The sequence below is a fragment of the Physella acuta genome, unplaced genomic scaffold (genome assembly GCF_028476545.2).
Source record: "Physella acuta isolate Inbredline_101_S28 unplaced genomic scaffold, ASM2847654v3 ptg000479l, whole genome shotgun sequence".
NCBI classification, from domain to species: domain Eukaryota; kingdom Metazoa; phylum Mollusca; class Gastropoda; family Physidae; genus Physella; species Physella acuta.
The window spans coordinates 55,187-67,666 of record NW_026731998.1 but is presented as its reverse complement, the minus strand read 5'-3'; the positions used below and the strand labels follow the sequence as shown (position 1 = coordinate 67,666).

Below are 12,480 nucleotides of genomic sequence, written 5' to 3'. Positions count from 1 at the left end.
ATGTGTTGATTATATACCATCCCAGTAAACCACAGTCGAGTTAGACAGTTTTCCTTTGATTTTTTTTTCGGGTGCCCCATGAAACTTTGGGGTCGGGGGGAGGGGAGACGGAAAGGTTCAATTATATATTTTCTATTTAAAATTATTTACTTAACATTTCTATTTCGTTTGTGGATGTGGGAGAGGGGGGGGGGGGGGGTGGTGACGACTTTTACCACCCCGCGACCCACGCGATGTCTGATGCGCGCACCATCCTTGTGGTTTTGACCTAAATCAGTAGTTCAATGAGGTCTATTGTACATTCAGCACGATTGGTTGAGACTAGGCAGACACGCGCGCACGAGGATTGTAACAGGGGATTAAGCTAGATTTAATGGGCTCACATAGGCGTGGATACTTTATTACATGATAAGTTCTTGTGTATGAATCGAGGATTACTTCAACTAGACTATGTCAACAATGTGTCTATTATCTTTTTAATCATCTATTCCTATTTATTTTTAAAAATATTTTTTCTAAATGTTTTTAATAATCATCTATTTCTAATTTAAACTATACACGTATGTATGCTAGCTGCTGTAATTTTCCGTTTATTTAATACGTGTCACTGCCCCTGGATTTTAATAGGCAGCAATAATGTTTCTAACAAGTGTTTTGATTGGCTAACCCGTTGATACAGACTGTATAAATCAGCAACACACGCCCCCTAGGATGTCTGTCTGAAACTATCAACTCCAGTGAATCAATTTCCAGTGGTGAGTTCTTTTTAATGTCGTCTTGTTATCTAAAGGCATGTCATTACTGCGATATAGAGTGTGTTTTCATTTATAGATTTTACGTTAATGAACATTTAAATTATAGCTTTTTTTTAAAAGAAGTACTTACTTACTTACTTAATCCTCATCACTCCCTGTGGAGTATATGGCAGCAACAAATCTCCGCCATTCCACTCTGTCTTGGGCGAGCCACTTTAGTTCATGCCAGGTCTTGCCAGTAGACTGCACTTTTTCTTCCATCTCTCTCCTCCATGTTCCCAGTGGTCTTCCTCTCTTTCGCTTGAGAGGCGGAGTCCACTTCAGCGTCATGTTGGCGAGTCTTCTTTTGCTCATGCGTAGGACATGACCCATCTCCTCATTCGAACTTCTGAAACAATGTCGTTTAAACCTGTCCTTCGTCTTATTTCCTTGTTCGGGACTTTGTCGTCCCACTTAATTCTGAGGATACGTTGGAGGGATTTTCCCTCAAAGCCTCTGAGTCGGCTCTCTCCTTTCTTGTTTAGTTTCCATGACTCTGCAGCATAGAGGAGTACAGAACGTACATTAGACTTGTACATCCTTATTTTAGTTCTCTGCTGCAGTTAGGATTTCCAGATCTTAGCAAGTCTGTTGAAAGCTTGTGCTTGCCATTTGCTGATATATAGCTGCCGAGGTACTTAAAGTCTTCGACCTCTTCTAGCTCTGCTCCATTCGCAAAGGTCTTGAGAGCGCTTTTGAACATTTAAATTATAGCTTATTTTTTTAACGAAGTAAATTAGATAATAAAAACGCAATTATCAGCGTGTAAGGGGTACAAATAATAAAAACTATCTTGATAACAAAATATATACCTGTACTTTATGAACAAATTATTTAAGTTTTTGGAAATATAGTTTGTTTAAATTTGAGTGGGATTTAATAATTTGATAGTCGTGTTTGGATTAATTATCTGCAAGTTCTTTAATTTACAATTTAATTCTAAGACTAAATTAACATTAGTAATAAAAAATTTAATTGGATTTAAATTGTATGTTAGAAAATCATAACAAAACTGTAAATCAGATAAGTAAGGAAACTTCAAAGGCAGTGTTTCTTCCAGGCATTTATTTGGGAAAGGGGACCTACGCCAACACACCTCTACCCCCAGCCCCGAACGAATTATAATTCATATAGAAAATATATACTTTTACCAGTGTCCCCCCCCCCCTGGAATTTTAGTACGCCTCTTACCCCCACCCCCATCACACCCCGGAAAATTGTAAGAGCCCCCACGGAGTAAAAAGTGTGGAAGAAACACTGGTGAAAGGCGTAGTAGAAAATTAAATATTTTACTGAGGAAAAAAACGTTGACTGCCATACTCAGAAGAGTTTAACTAGTCACATCCGATCATCGTGTAAGAACGCATCTGTAAATAGCTTTATCATTCAGTAAAGCAATAAGATCTATTGTTAGATATATATTTTTTACTTTCTCGTATATACGAAGTATAGAGAAAGTCTTGTAATCGTGCAAAAAATCGAGATTTTTGCAAATCTCGACGTTTTAGGGCTCCCTGATGCGGAAAAACATAATTTTGCAATCTTGTTCGTATGTCTGTGTGTGTGTATGTGTGTCTGTGTGTGTGTGTGTGTGTGTGTGTGTGTGTGTGTGTGTGTAAACACGATAACTTGAGTACCGTTATAGCTAAGTTGATAAAATTTCATATATAGTATTATATCAAAATCGTAGAACCGTATCAACTTTTGAGCGATAACCGGAAGTGGTACTTTTTCTACTTTCAATTTTTCAAAAGCCTATAACGTGAGTACTATTTCAGATAGATAAATGAAATTTCACATGTAAGTAAAAGTTCTAATTTTCTGCCGTCTATCAAATTTTGTGTAATTTCCGTCGACCGCAAGTAGTAATTTACGCTACTTTCGATTTCTCAAAAAACACGCAATTAATTTATAAAGTACTAATAATATACCGCACTCTTATGCACATTTAATTTGGCGTTCACTTGGTGTATAATTCTTTTTTACGAGATTCTATTCTATTATAAAAAGTTTAAGTAATTAAAAATGGATTAAAAATATTGTCTATGTCCCGAGTTGCCATCCCCCGTAGTGTTATATTAGAATATTCGAGAAAGTTTAGCGGAGATCACTCCCGGTTTATTTGTTCCATGTTTATAACGTGTGCGGCCTTGTGTTTGTTTTTCTTAATCTAACTGCAGACAAAACTGTGCTTACCGTCTAATCAAAAAGTTTCTAAACAAAAACTTCCGGAGCTTTGATTAAATGAACGGTATTAAACTGAGTTTAGGCCAGTCGATTGAATGGAGGGTATTATATTTAGTTTGGGTCAGTCAACTAAGTAGATATACAAAAACATAAATAAATCCGTATAGTTTTTATTACATAGAGTAACTGTTTTTAAGCATAATGTAACAAGTTCCGATTTAAAAAAATGTCTGCTTGTAGCATAATATAAATGAAACCCTGCAAAATTTTTTCCTATTTTCTCCCTCAGACACCCTTATATTTGCGTGAATCCTGACCTTGTGATAACCTTAATTTCCTTGTTTACTTTATTCGTTTGTGGCCCATGGGCAGCAAAGGGCTGCAGGCACACCTCTCCACCGGACTCGGTTAGGAGCTGCTCTCATTATTTCCGCCCACCTAAGCCCGGCAGCTCTATCCTCATCTTCCACTGTCCTCCAGGTTTTTCTTAGCCCACTTGTCTCAATTTAAGGAACTTACTGTCGGCTTTGCATAGGGCCGACGATATTTTCAGATGTAGAGGTCACTAAACAGAAAAGCTCTACTTTACCTACCCCTAATAACATTAGGTTCTAAGGCGTACTCATTAATAACTGGGAAGATATTATAAATTCCCCAACTCTATGCTTTGGGTTTATCGCCGCTGACAAAGAAAAATAAAAGTTAACGCTGTGGGCTTGTCGTAAATGAACCGAGTAAACGCCGATAAAATGGTTTTCCCCGAAAGCTTTTAAAAGCTACTCTTCTAATTAAAATATTGCCAATCCTATTGAAAATCATTTAGTTAAATTAAATACACGACTAATAACATCTGAGTAGGTTAGAGATAACTAAGAACTAGTTTTTAGTTTATTTTTTTTAATGATTAATTGGTGAAAACTAGTTTAGAATATAGTAATGCAAAAAATGTATGCAGAAATATATTTTAACACGTGTGTATATAAACAATTTAAACCATTTATATACAACCTTTAAAATCGAATTTTTTTTTACACTTTTATGTCTGTCTTATGGAAAAAAGGTGGCTGAGTTTAAAAATAAAATGTATTCTTTTACAAATTCGTTAGATCATTAGGCATATTTAGGCCCTTTGTGAATAGCGGTAACATTTTCTTGTTTCTTATTTATTGAACATGTTTATAAAAACAAAATTATAAATTATAAACAACTAATCAAAGTAATTGCGTTCATTGTGTCGTCATTTTTTCCTTCACATTCAGATCACATTATACCCTGAAAGAAAATGCAGTTTACTTCTTTAAAAATGCACCTAGCTATTGTACTACTTTTCTGTGCATCATACGCTCAAGGTAAGTAAATTTCAACCACATACGGTTTAGAAAACAATCGACTAATTTATTAAAAGCTTAGTCCATTGACTAATTTGACTTATTAATTAGTAGCCGTTTGTGGAACTACAACCACATCTCTCGTCGGATAGGGTTTTTGGCAACTTTCTTTATTGTAGACAACTTTAAGCCTCTGTCCTTCTTCAAGTTTGATTTGGCCGGATACATTTTTCTTTCCCCCCATATAATTTTAGTCTACCGCTTGCGTCGCGATGTTGTGCTTTTCAACTCTTAGGGCATGTCTGAGGGTTAGAGAACAAAGCGTGTGCTTCGCGTAGTTAATCATACAATTCGTGTCGCTCAAAATAGATTTAAATAAACCGGGAGTGATCTCCCCTAAACTTTCTCGAATATTCTTATATAAAATAACAGGGGATGGGAACTCGGGCTATAGACATGATTTTTAATCCATTTTAAATACTTAAAGTTTTAAAAATAGAATAAAATCTCGTAGACAAATTAATTGCACACCAAGTGAACGCGAAATAAAAAAGCGCATAATAGTGCGCAATATTATTATTACTTTTAAAATTTACATTAGTTTTTTGAGAAATCGGAAGTAGCGTAAAGTACTACTTCCAGTCAACGGAAATGACTCAAAATTTAACAGAAGGTAGAGAATTAGATCTTTTACTTACGTATGAAATTTCATTTATCTATCTGAAATAGTACTCAAGTTATAGGCTTTTGAAAAATTCAAAGTAGGAAAAGTACCACTTCCGGTTATCGGAAATCGCTCAAAAGTTGATACGGATCTACGATTTTGATTAAATACTTATATATGAAATTTCATCAACCTAGCTGTAACGGTACTCAAGTTATCGTGTTTACACACGGACACACACACACACACACACACACACACACACACACAGACACACAGACATACGGACAAGATTGCAAAATTATGTTTTTCCGTATCAGTGAGATGCAAAACGTCGAGATTTGCAAAAATCTCGATTTTTTTTTTTTGCACGATTACAAGACTTTCTCTATACTTCGTATATACGAGAAAGTAAAAAGGAAATAGTTAATGATACTATATATTTTGTCTTAATTTTGTCTTAATAATAAGCAATATGCAAACCCAACCTAAACTAACCTAACCTAACCTAACCTAACGAACCTAACCTAACCTAACCTAACCTAACCTAACCTAACCAAAACTAACCTAACCTAACCTAACCTAACCTAACCTAACCTAACCTAACCTAACCTAACCTAACCTAACCTAACCTAACCTAACCTAACCTAACCTAACCTAACCTAACCTAACCTAACCTAACCTAACCTAACCTAACCTAACCTAACCTAACCTAACCTAACCTAACCTAACCTAACCTAACCTAACCTAACCTAACCTAACCTAACCTAACCTAACCTAACCTAACCTAACCTAACCTAACCTAACCTAACCTAACCTAACCTAACCTAACCTAACCTAACCTAACCTAACCTAACCTAACCTAACCTAACCTTACCTAACCTAACCGAACCGAACCGAACCGAACCGAACCGAACCGAACCGAACCGAACCGAACCGACACGACACGACACGACACGACACGACACGACACGACACGACACGACACGACACTACACTACACTACACTACACTACACTACACTACACTACACTACACTACACTACACTACACTACACTACACTACACTACACTACACTACACTACACTACACTACACTACACTACACTACACTACACTACACTACACTACACTACACTACACTACACTAAACTAAACTAAACTAAACTAAACTAAACTAAACTAAACTAAACTAAACTAAACTAACCCAACCCAACCCAACCCAACCCAACCCAACCTAACATAAAACGTTTAAAAAAAATATTTAAAAACACGTTACCTTCTAATAGGGCCAACTATGTTTATTTACATTTCGGTGAAACAATACAAAAAAACAATTTTCACGCTTTTTAAAATTTTGGTTAGTAACCGAACATTTTATTACAATATCAGATACACTCAATCTCTAGTGCAGTCCGAAAACAACAACTCAACATCGTTGTTGATAATCATATTAATGGAAATAGCACGCACATTATTTTAAAAAATATGTAATGTGTCTCTCGAGACTCTTCCTTTTGGTGTTATATTATTTAATGTTAACATAAATTTGTTTCTATAAGACAATAGAAAAAAAATGTTATTAACATTTTATTCTTCATTCAGTTTGTGATTTAATTTTTGAAGCTGTTAGTTTGTAAGCTGTTGGGTAGTTTATACGACAGTGAAACGAACATTTTGAAGATCATAATTTGACCAAACAGCTTACAGCCAAGTAAAAGATAGGTTACAATACATTTATATTTATACACAATGTATGCGATAACTTTTTGTTTCAGCAACTTGTCGCTGCGAACAAATTACTAACATTGTGAATGGACGCCGTGTTTGTGCGTGTAATCAAGGCTATGCCGTCAGCCCTTCAAATCCTGCTAAATGTCAAGGTAGGTTACCTGCGTAGTGTAATTGTAGTCTTTGAATTATGAAAAGTAATAACTATTTTACCATAATAATAGTATAATAATAGTATACTATACTACGCCAAAGTAAATAAAAAGGTGACGAATCCCATGAATATCATTAAAAGAGCTAAAATGATAGTACATTAATTCAGGGGTGTATAATGTGAGTTATTAGGGCAAAATAATTTTTGATGAAAAAAAAGAAGTGTTTCTAAATGTGTTTTTAAATGTATTAAAACTTGTATTATCAATGTCAAAAGTAGATATATCATGCTACATGTAGTCATGTACAACCCAGAAATATTATAACTCAAAAGAGCGACTTTGTATAGTTTTGTAATTTGTAAACATTATTCGGTTAACAATAACAAACAAACAAAAATAATTTCAATTTTAATGTATAATCGATTTCTTAACGTTGTCTAACACACACACACACACATACACACACAGACACACACACACACACTCACACACACACACACACACACTGATCTTAAACATAGTTTCGCATGCATACGGAAAAGAACAAAATGAGGAAAGGAACTGAAATGTTTTTTTGCAATACATTCAATAGCTTTTAGTTTTAGTTTGAAATGAATGAGTTTTGACCAATTAGATATACTAACAGCAACTATACTAACAGCAACTGCGAAGCTTAAGAAAAATATACAGTATGATGTCTTTATTTGCCTACTTTGAATGAATCATATTTACTCCTTGTGGAGAATAGGGCCTCAATCATAATCTTCGCACGGTTCGTGTGTGTTGATTTTACTCCTTGTGGAGTATAGGGCCTCAATCATAATCTTCGCACGGTTCTTGTGTGTTGATTGTGCAGCATGTCAGGACATCCCAGCTGTTTTTAGATCGTCAAGACGGCTCCGTCTCCATGTCTGTCTTGGGCGCCCTCTCTTTCGCCTTTTTAGGGGGTTCAACTCAAGCGCCCGAAGTGTCAAATTAGAGTGAGCCTTCCGCAGTGTGTATTACCTGCGCTACTTCTTCCTTCTTTTTTGTATCGTCGATATCTTTATTACGCAGTGTTTGTTAATATTTCTGAAAATACACGCTTTTAGATATTGATGAATGCCAAGACCCAAATCAAAACGCATGCCAACAGAACTGTACCAACACAATTGGAAGCTACTCTTGTTCATGCAATTCTGGATTCATAATCAACAGTACAGACCCAACTAAGTGTGATAGTAAGTCATGCTTTATTGTAAAATTTATTTGTGTATATAGTTTCATGACTGTAGGATGAAAGGTGCATAAAGTACAAACACACACATACACACACACACATATATATATATATATATATATATATATATATATATATATATATATATATATATATATATATATATATATATATATATATATATATATATATATAGGATTTACAACTTAAATCACTTGCTTTTCTTTATTTACTACCGATAATATTACTTTCCATGATAGATCGTGAAAAGAACAAACCTTCGCCGTAAGGGAAAAAATTGTTTTTATAACAAGCTTTTATTTAACTTTCTTCTAGGTCATAACGCGAGAGCGAAATTTCGAGCTCTTCTAACCAATTTATTTCTCTGAAATTCAGCACGTTGTCCAAGACCTGATGACTATGCAATATTACATTAAATTTAATTTGATTAGATGACGAATTAATTTTTTTATGAATAAATTAAAATGTTCTGAAATTAGTAGGCTCCCTTGTCCGCGAGGTAATGCAACTGTTGATGTTATTACAAGCTATATATTTAGTCCACTAGAGACTAGACTTAGACGCTATCTGCTGAGCTGTTTTCACGCCAAATGTTTACAATCGTAGAGAAGGTAGAATTGGTGAAGACTTTTCTTTAGAGTTATTTAAATAGTAATGTACGAGCCGACTCGCGGCGTATCATACGCTGCTATTTAGTTGTTTTATTTTCTACTTTTCAGTAATTCATAATTTGTGAATTCGACAGTACTTGCCTGAATGCGACAAATGCCTGTATGGACACTTGCCTGAATGCGACAAATGCCATCGGGCAAACGGCATTCGGGCAAGAGTATTTCGGGTATTTGTCGTAGACCCTTAATTTTTATACACTGAACATACTGTTTACTAATTATTATTTGTAATCAATAACAGTTTAGAAGCCGCTCTTAAATGCCATCTATGTTTACTTCTATCTTTCGATTTGCGGACAAGCTTGGGGTATTATAGTTGTTGACTAAATCGAATCCTTGGCATCTTCAGGTGCCCACACAGGGTGCGATTTGGCGCCTCGGGCCTTCTCGTGAGCGCTATGGAGCATACTTTCGTTTTAAACATTGCAATATACTATGGATAAAAAGGGTTACTATATTCGATCACTTAATCAAATCCAGTGCGTCTTCCTGCACCCCCACATGGTAGAATTTGGCACCCAGGGTTTTCCATGAGCACCAAGGCGCCTACCGTCGTTTAATACAGTGCGATAGCCTTTGGATTAGAAGGGTTACTATAGTTCTTCACTAAATCGAATCAAAGCAGAGGCGTAGCGAGGGGGGGGGGGGGTGGGACATATGTCCCCGGGCGCCGACCTTAGGGGTGGCGCCAAATTGAAAGTTTAAGGGGGGGGGGATGCAAATGAAAAGTTCGAGTCGGGGGTGCAAATCGAAAGTTTGTCCCCGGGCGCCGGGAAGGGTCGCTACGCCTCTGAATCAAAGGCATCTTTCGACGTTGTGTTTGAGTGTGTTTTCGTTAGTGTTAGTGCTTTGGTAGTTGTTGGTTGTTGTTAGGGTTCATTCGAAAGGTAATATATTTCCTAAAGCCGGGCAATGCCGGGTATAAACTGCATAATAAACACACAAGTCATAGTTGTTTACTGATAGGTTTTTCACGGAGTCCAGCGCAGGGCCCAGCCGGGTAGGCTAGTAATTATTATATAGAGTAATTATTAATTAATGTATCACACGTTTTGAAAAGCTAAAAACAAAATAATTCTTTTCGTATATTTTCTAACAGGTTGTACAGATCATGGGTTTACTATACATAATGGATTGTGCTATATTTTTTTAACTCCTGTTGATACTTATAACAATACAAAGAACAAATGCTTGGCGAAGAATGCAACACCTGTGAGGGTTAGATCTGCGGACGACATTGAATTTTTTTTTACAATGGCTAGAAATATGGACGGTAGCAGCTTCTGGGTTGGTGCCACAGATATCGAGAATGAGGGGCAGTTCATCTGGGAGGACACTCGCCAGCCTATCACAGTGGACTTTGAGCAGTGGTTTGACGCTAGCACAAACACAGATGACATGGACTGCCTCATCGGGGTAGATGTGAACAGGATTGTTGCCACAAGTTGTACGGCGCTTACATATGGGGTTTGTACTCTTTAACACGGTTGTGAAGCTGGATTGTATGCACAGCACCCAATATAAGATCGGTGTCACAAGGGAATATATGACACAAATCCTAAATTGCAAGCACAGCATTCAATATAAGATCAGTGTCCTTCCAATATAAGATAGGTGTCATTAGGGAATTTATGACACCAGTCTTATATTGCAAAGCACAGTTCCCAATATAAGATTGGTGACGTAATGGAATTTAGGAAATGTTTGTGTTAATTTTTTTCTTTTACCGGTTTAAAGAAGACAAAAATATTTTGAATTGCTGAACATTGCTGAAAATATCTTGTTGTTCAAGTTTTTTTAAAAATTGAAATGATGTATTGCAGAACGCGAAATAATTAAAGTTTTTATACAACCGAGTATGTAGAAAGTTGATTATATTGTGTTACTTTGGTTTTATTCAAACACAATATTTTATTGAAGAAATATATCAAAATAATATTAATTATTTTTAATCAAATGAAAAATTTAAATTTGTATATTTTAGGTTTAAAAGCATTATACTGAACAAGTATACTTAATATTAACTATCTTTATTTTCTTTAAACGCTTTGTCGGGCTTCTTAAGGATGGTTTTACTTCTCATTATAAACCGTATTTAATATGTATATCATACTTTACAGTAAACATTATATTTATGTTAGTTTATAGTTTAAAACAGCTTATTTATAAATCTTTAGAATTTATTATAAAAGAAAAGATTCATCTTTAGACCTAGATGGGCAAATAAATACAAGTTAAGATGTTTTGTTTTAACCTCGGACTTTGAAGGGATGGTATTCTCAGCTGGGTGGACGTCCCTTACTAACAAATCATAACCCATATCTGACCTCGAGACCTTCGTGATAGCAGCCAGTCGCTCTTCTATTCAACCTCACCGGTCTCATCACAATTTAGACTACTCAAAGAAAATCATTGAGGCAACTGTTTGTTAACTAGTTTTATAAGTAGATAGATTTAAGAGACTATTTGTAAAACAAAACAAAAATTACTGCATTGATTGTGTGAAGTCTGTGTCATTGTAAGGCCATGCGTATGATCATTTACACTAAAGTAGTTTTAGAACAATAAAAAGAGGAACGCTGTCAAAAACACTATTTTATTTATGTTTATACAAGGCATGCCAAGACATACTTTGCCACTAAGTATTTGAACGAAATATTTTCAGATGTTCAAAATTAATAGCGATCTTTTTAGTATAGTCTGGTTGATGAACGTTTAAAAGATTAACATTTTCAAGCAATTGTCTTTGCTGATTATAAAATGACATTATTATTTTTTTTTAAAAAGGTCTATGTAGATTAAAAATTAGAATCGCTAATGTTTGCTGTAGACAGCGACACGTTGGGTTATGAGGATTTGCTTGTTTTTTTTTATAATGAAGATACCAATATATGTTTGAAAAAAACTTTAAGATTTTATTGTCTGTTATTCTTACCATGTATTTAATATATTCTTTAGCTTACACTTTGCGCATTTTAATCTGAGTTTATTTTGTAAGTTATTGTACACAAAATATAAACGCTGAAAGAAAGTTGTTAACTGATTAAGATTTTTTTCTCCAAATGTTAGTATTAGGTATATATTCTGTAATAGTAGAGAGTATAATTTTTATAACAGTAGAAAAATGTATAAGTCAAGCTTTGGTAAGCTAGATACAAATGTTTCCAAAAAGCTGTGCTTAAGTATTGGATTTCAATTTATTCTTTTCATTTTTTATTACTTTTACCAAAGTATCTTTTCAAACATTTGTTATCAAATGATCTACCATAATCTTTATTTGTTCTAATGGGAAATAAAACATATTCGGTATGCATATGTGTCTTTTTTTTAATTTCAAATGTGTTATAGAAAATATCAAGACTCGAATAAAGCTTAGATTGTTATAGAAAATGTCAAGACTCGAATAAAGCTGAGACTGTTATAGAAAATGTTAAGACTAGAATAAAGCTGAGACTGTTATAGAAAATGTCAAGACTAGAATTAAGCTGAGACAGGGCCTCTAGGCAATTATCCAAGCAAATCGCTGAAGATAGTACTTCGCAATTGGGTTTTATCTCTATAAAATGCGTCAGCGTCGTAGTTATGATGCATGTCTTCAATATAGATTGGGGCGAATAAATATTGGTGCGCACGTATGTTGAACGAATGGATGATATGATGCGTATAGTGTGGGTTCAGAGGTTCCCAGAAAGAACCGCAACGGAAAAAAG

At 35.0% G+C, this 12,480-nt stretch overlaps 1 protein-coding gene across 1 annotated transcript; it reads left to right on the top strand.

Annotated features, from left to right (window-relative positions):
* The first annotated feature begins 692 nt into the window (after positions 1–692).
* On the top strand, positions 693–12,081 carry LOC131944053 (adhesion G protein-coupled receptor E2-like). The gene is made up of 5 exons (XM_059304511.1): positions 693–755; positions 4,241–4,330; positions 6,752–6,856; positions 7,951–8,079; positions 9,870–12,081. Exons 2-5 carry the CDS (start codon positions 4,264–4,266, stop codon positions 10,250–10,252), a joined length of 684 nt encoding a protein of 227 aa, XP_059160494.1. The 5' UTR covers positions 693–755; positions 4,241–4,263; the 3' UTR covers positions 10,253–12,081.
* The last annotated feature ends 399 nt before the right edge of the window (positions 12,082–12,480 follow it).

Bases quoted from the DNA above. Each gene is read 5' to 3' on its own strand.
- LOC131944053 (XM_059304511.1), top strand. From the start codon at position 4,264: ATGCAGTTTACTTCTTTAAAAATGCACCTAGCTATTGTACTACTTTTC. The intron at 6,857-7,950 runs GTAGGTTACCTG...ACACGCTTTTAG, and splicing joins AAATCCTGCTAAATGTCAAG to ATATTGATGAATGCCAAGAC. The intron at 8,080-9,869 runs GTAAGTCATGCT...ATTTTCTAACAG, and splicing joins AGACCCAACTAAGTGTGATA to GTTGTACAGATCATGGGTTT.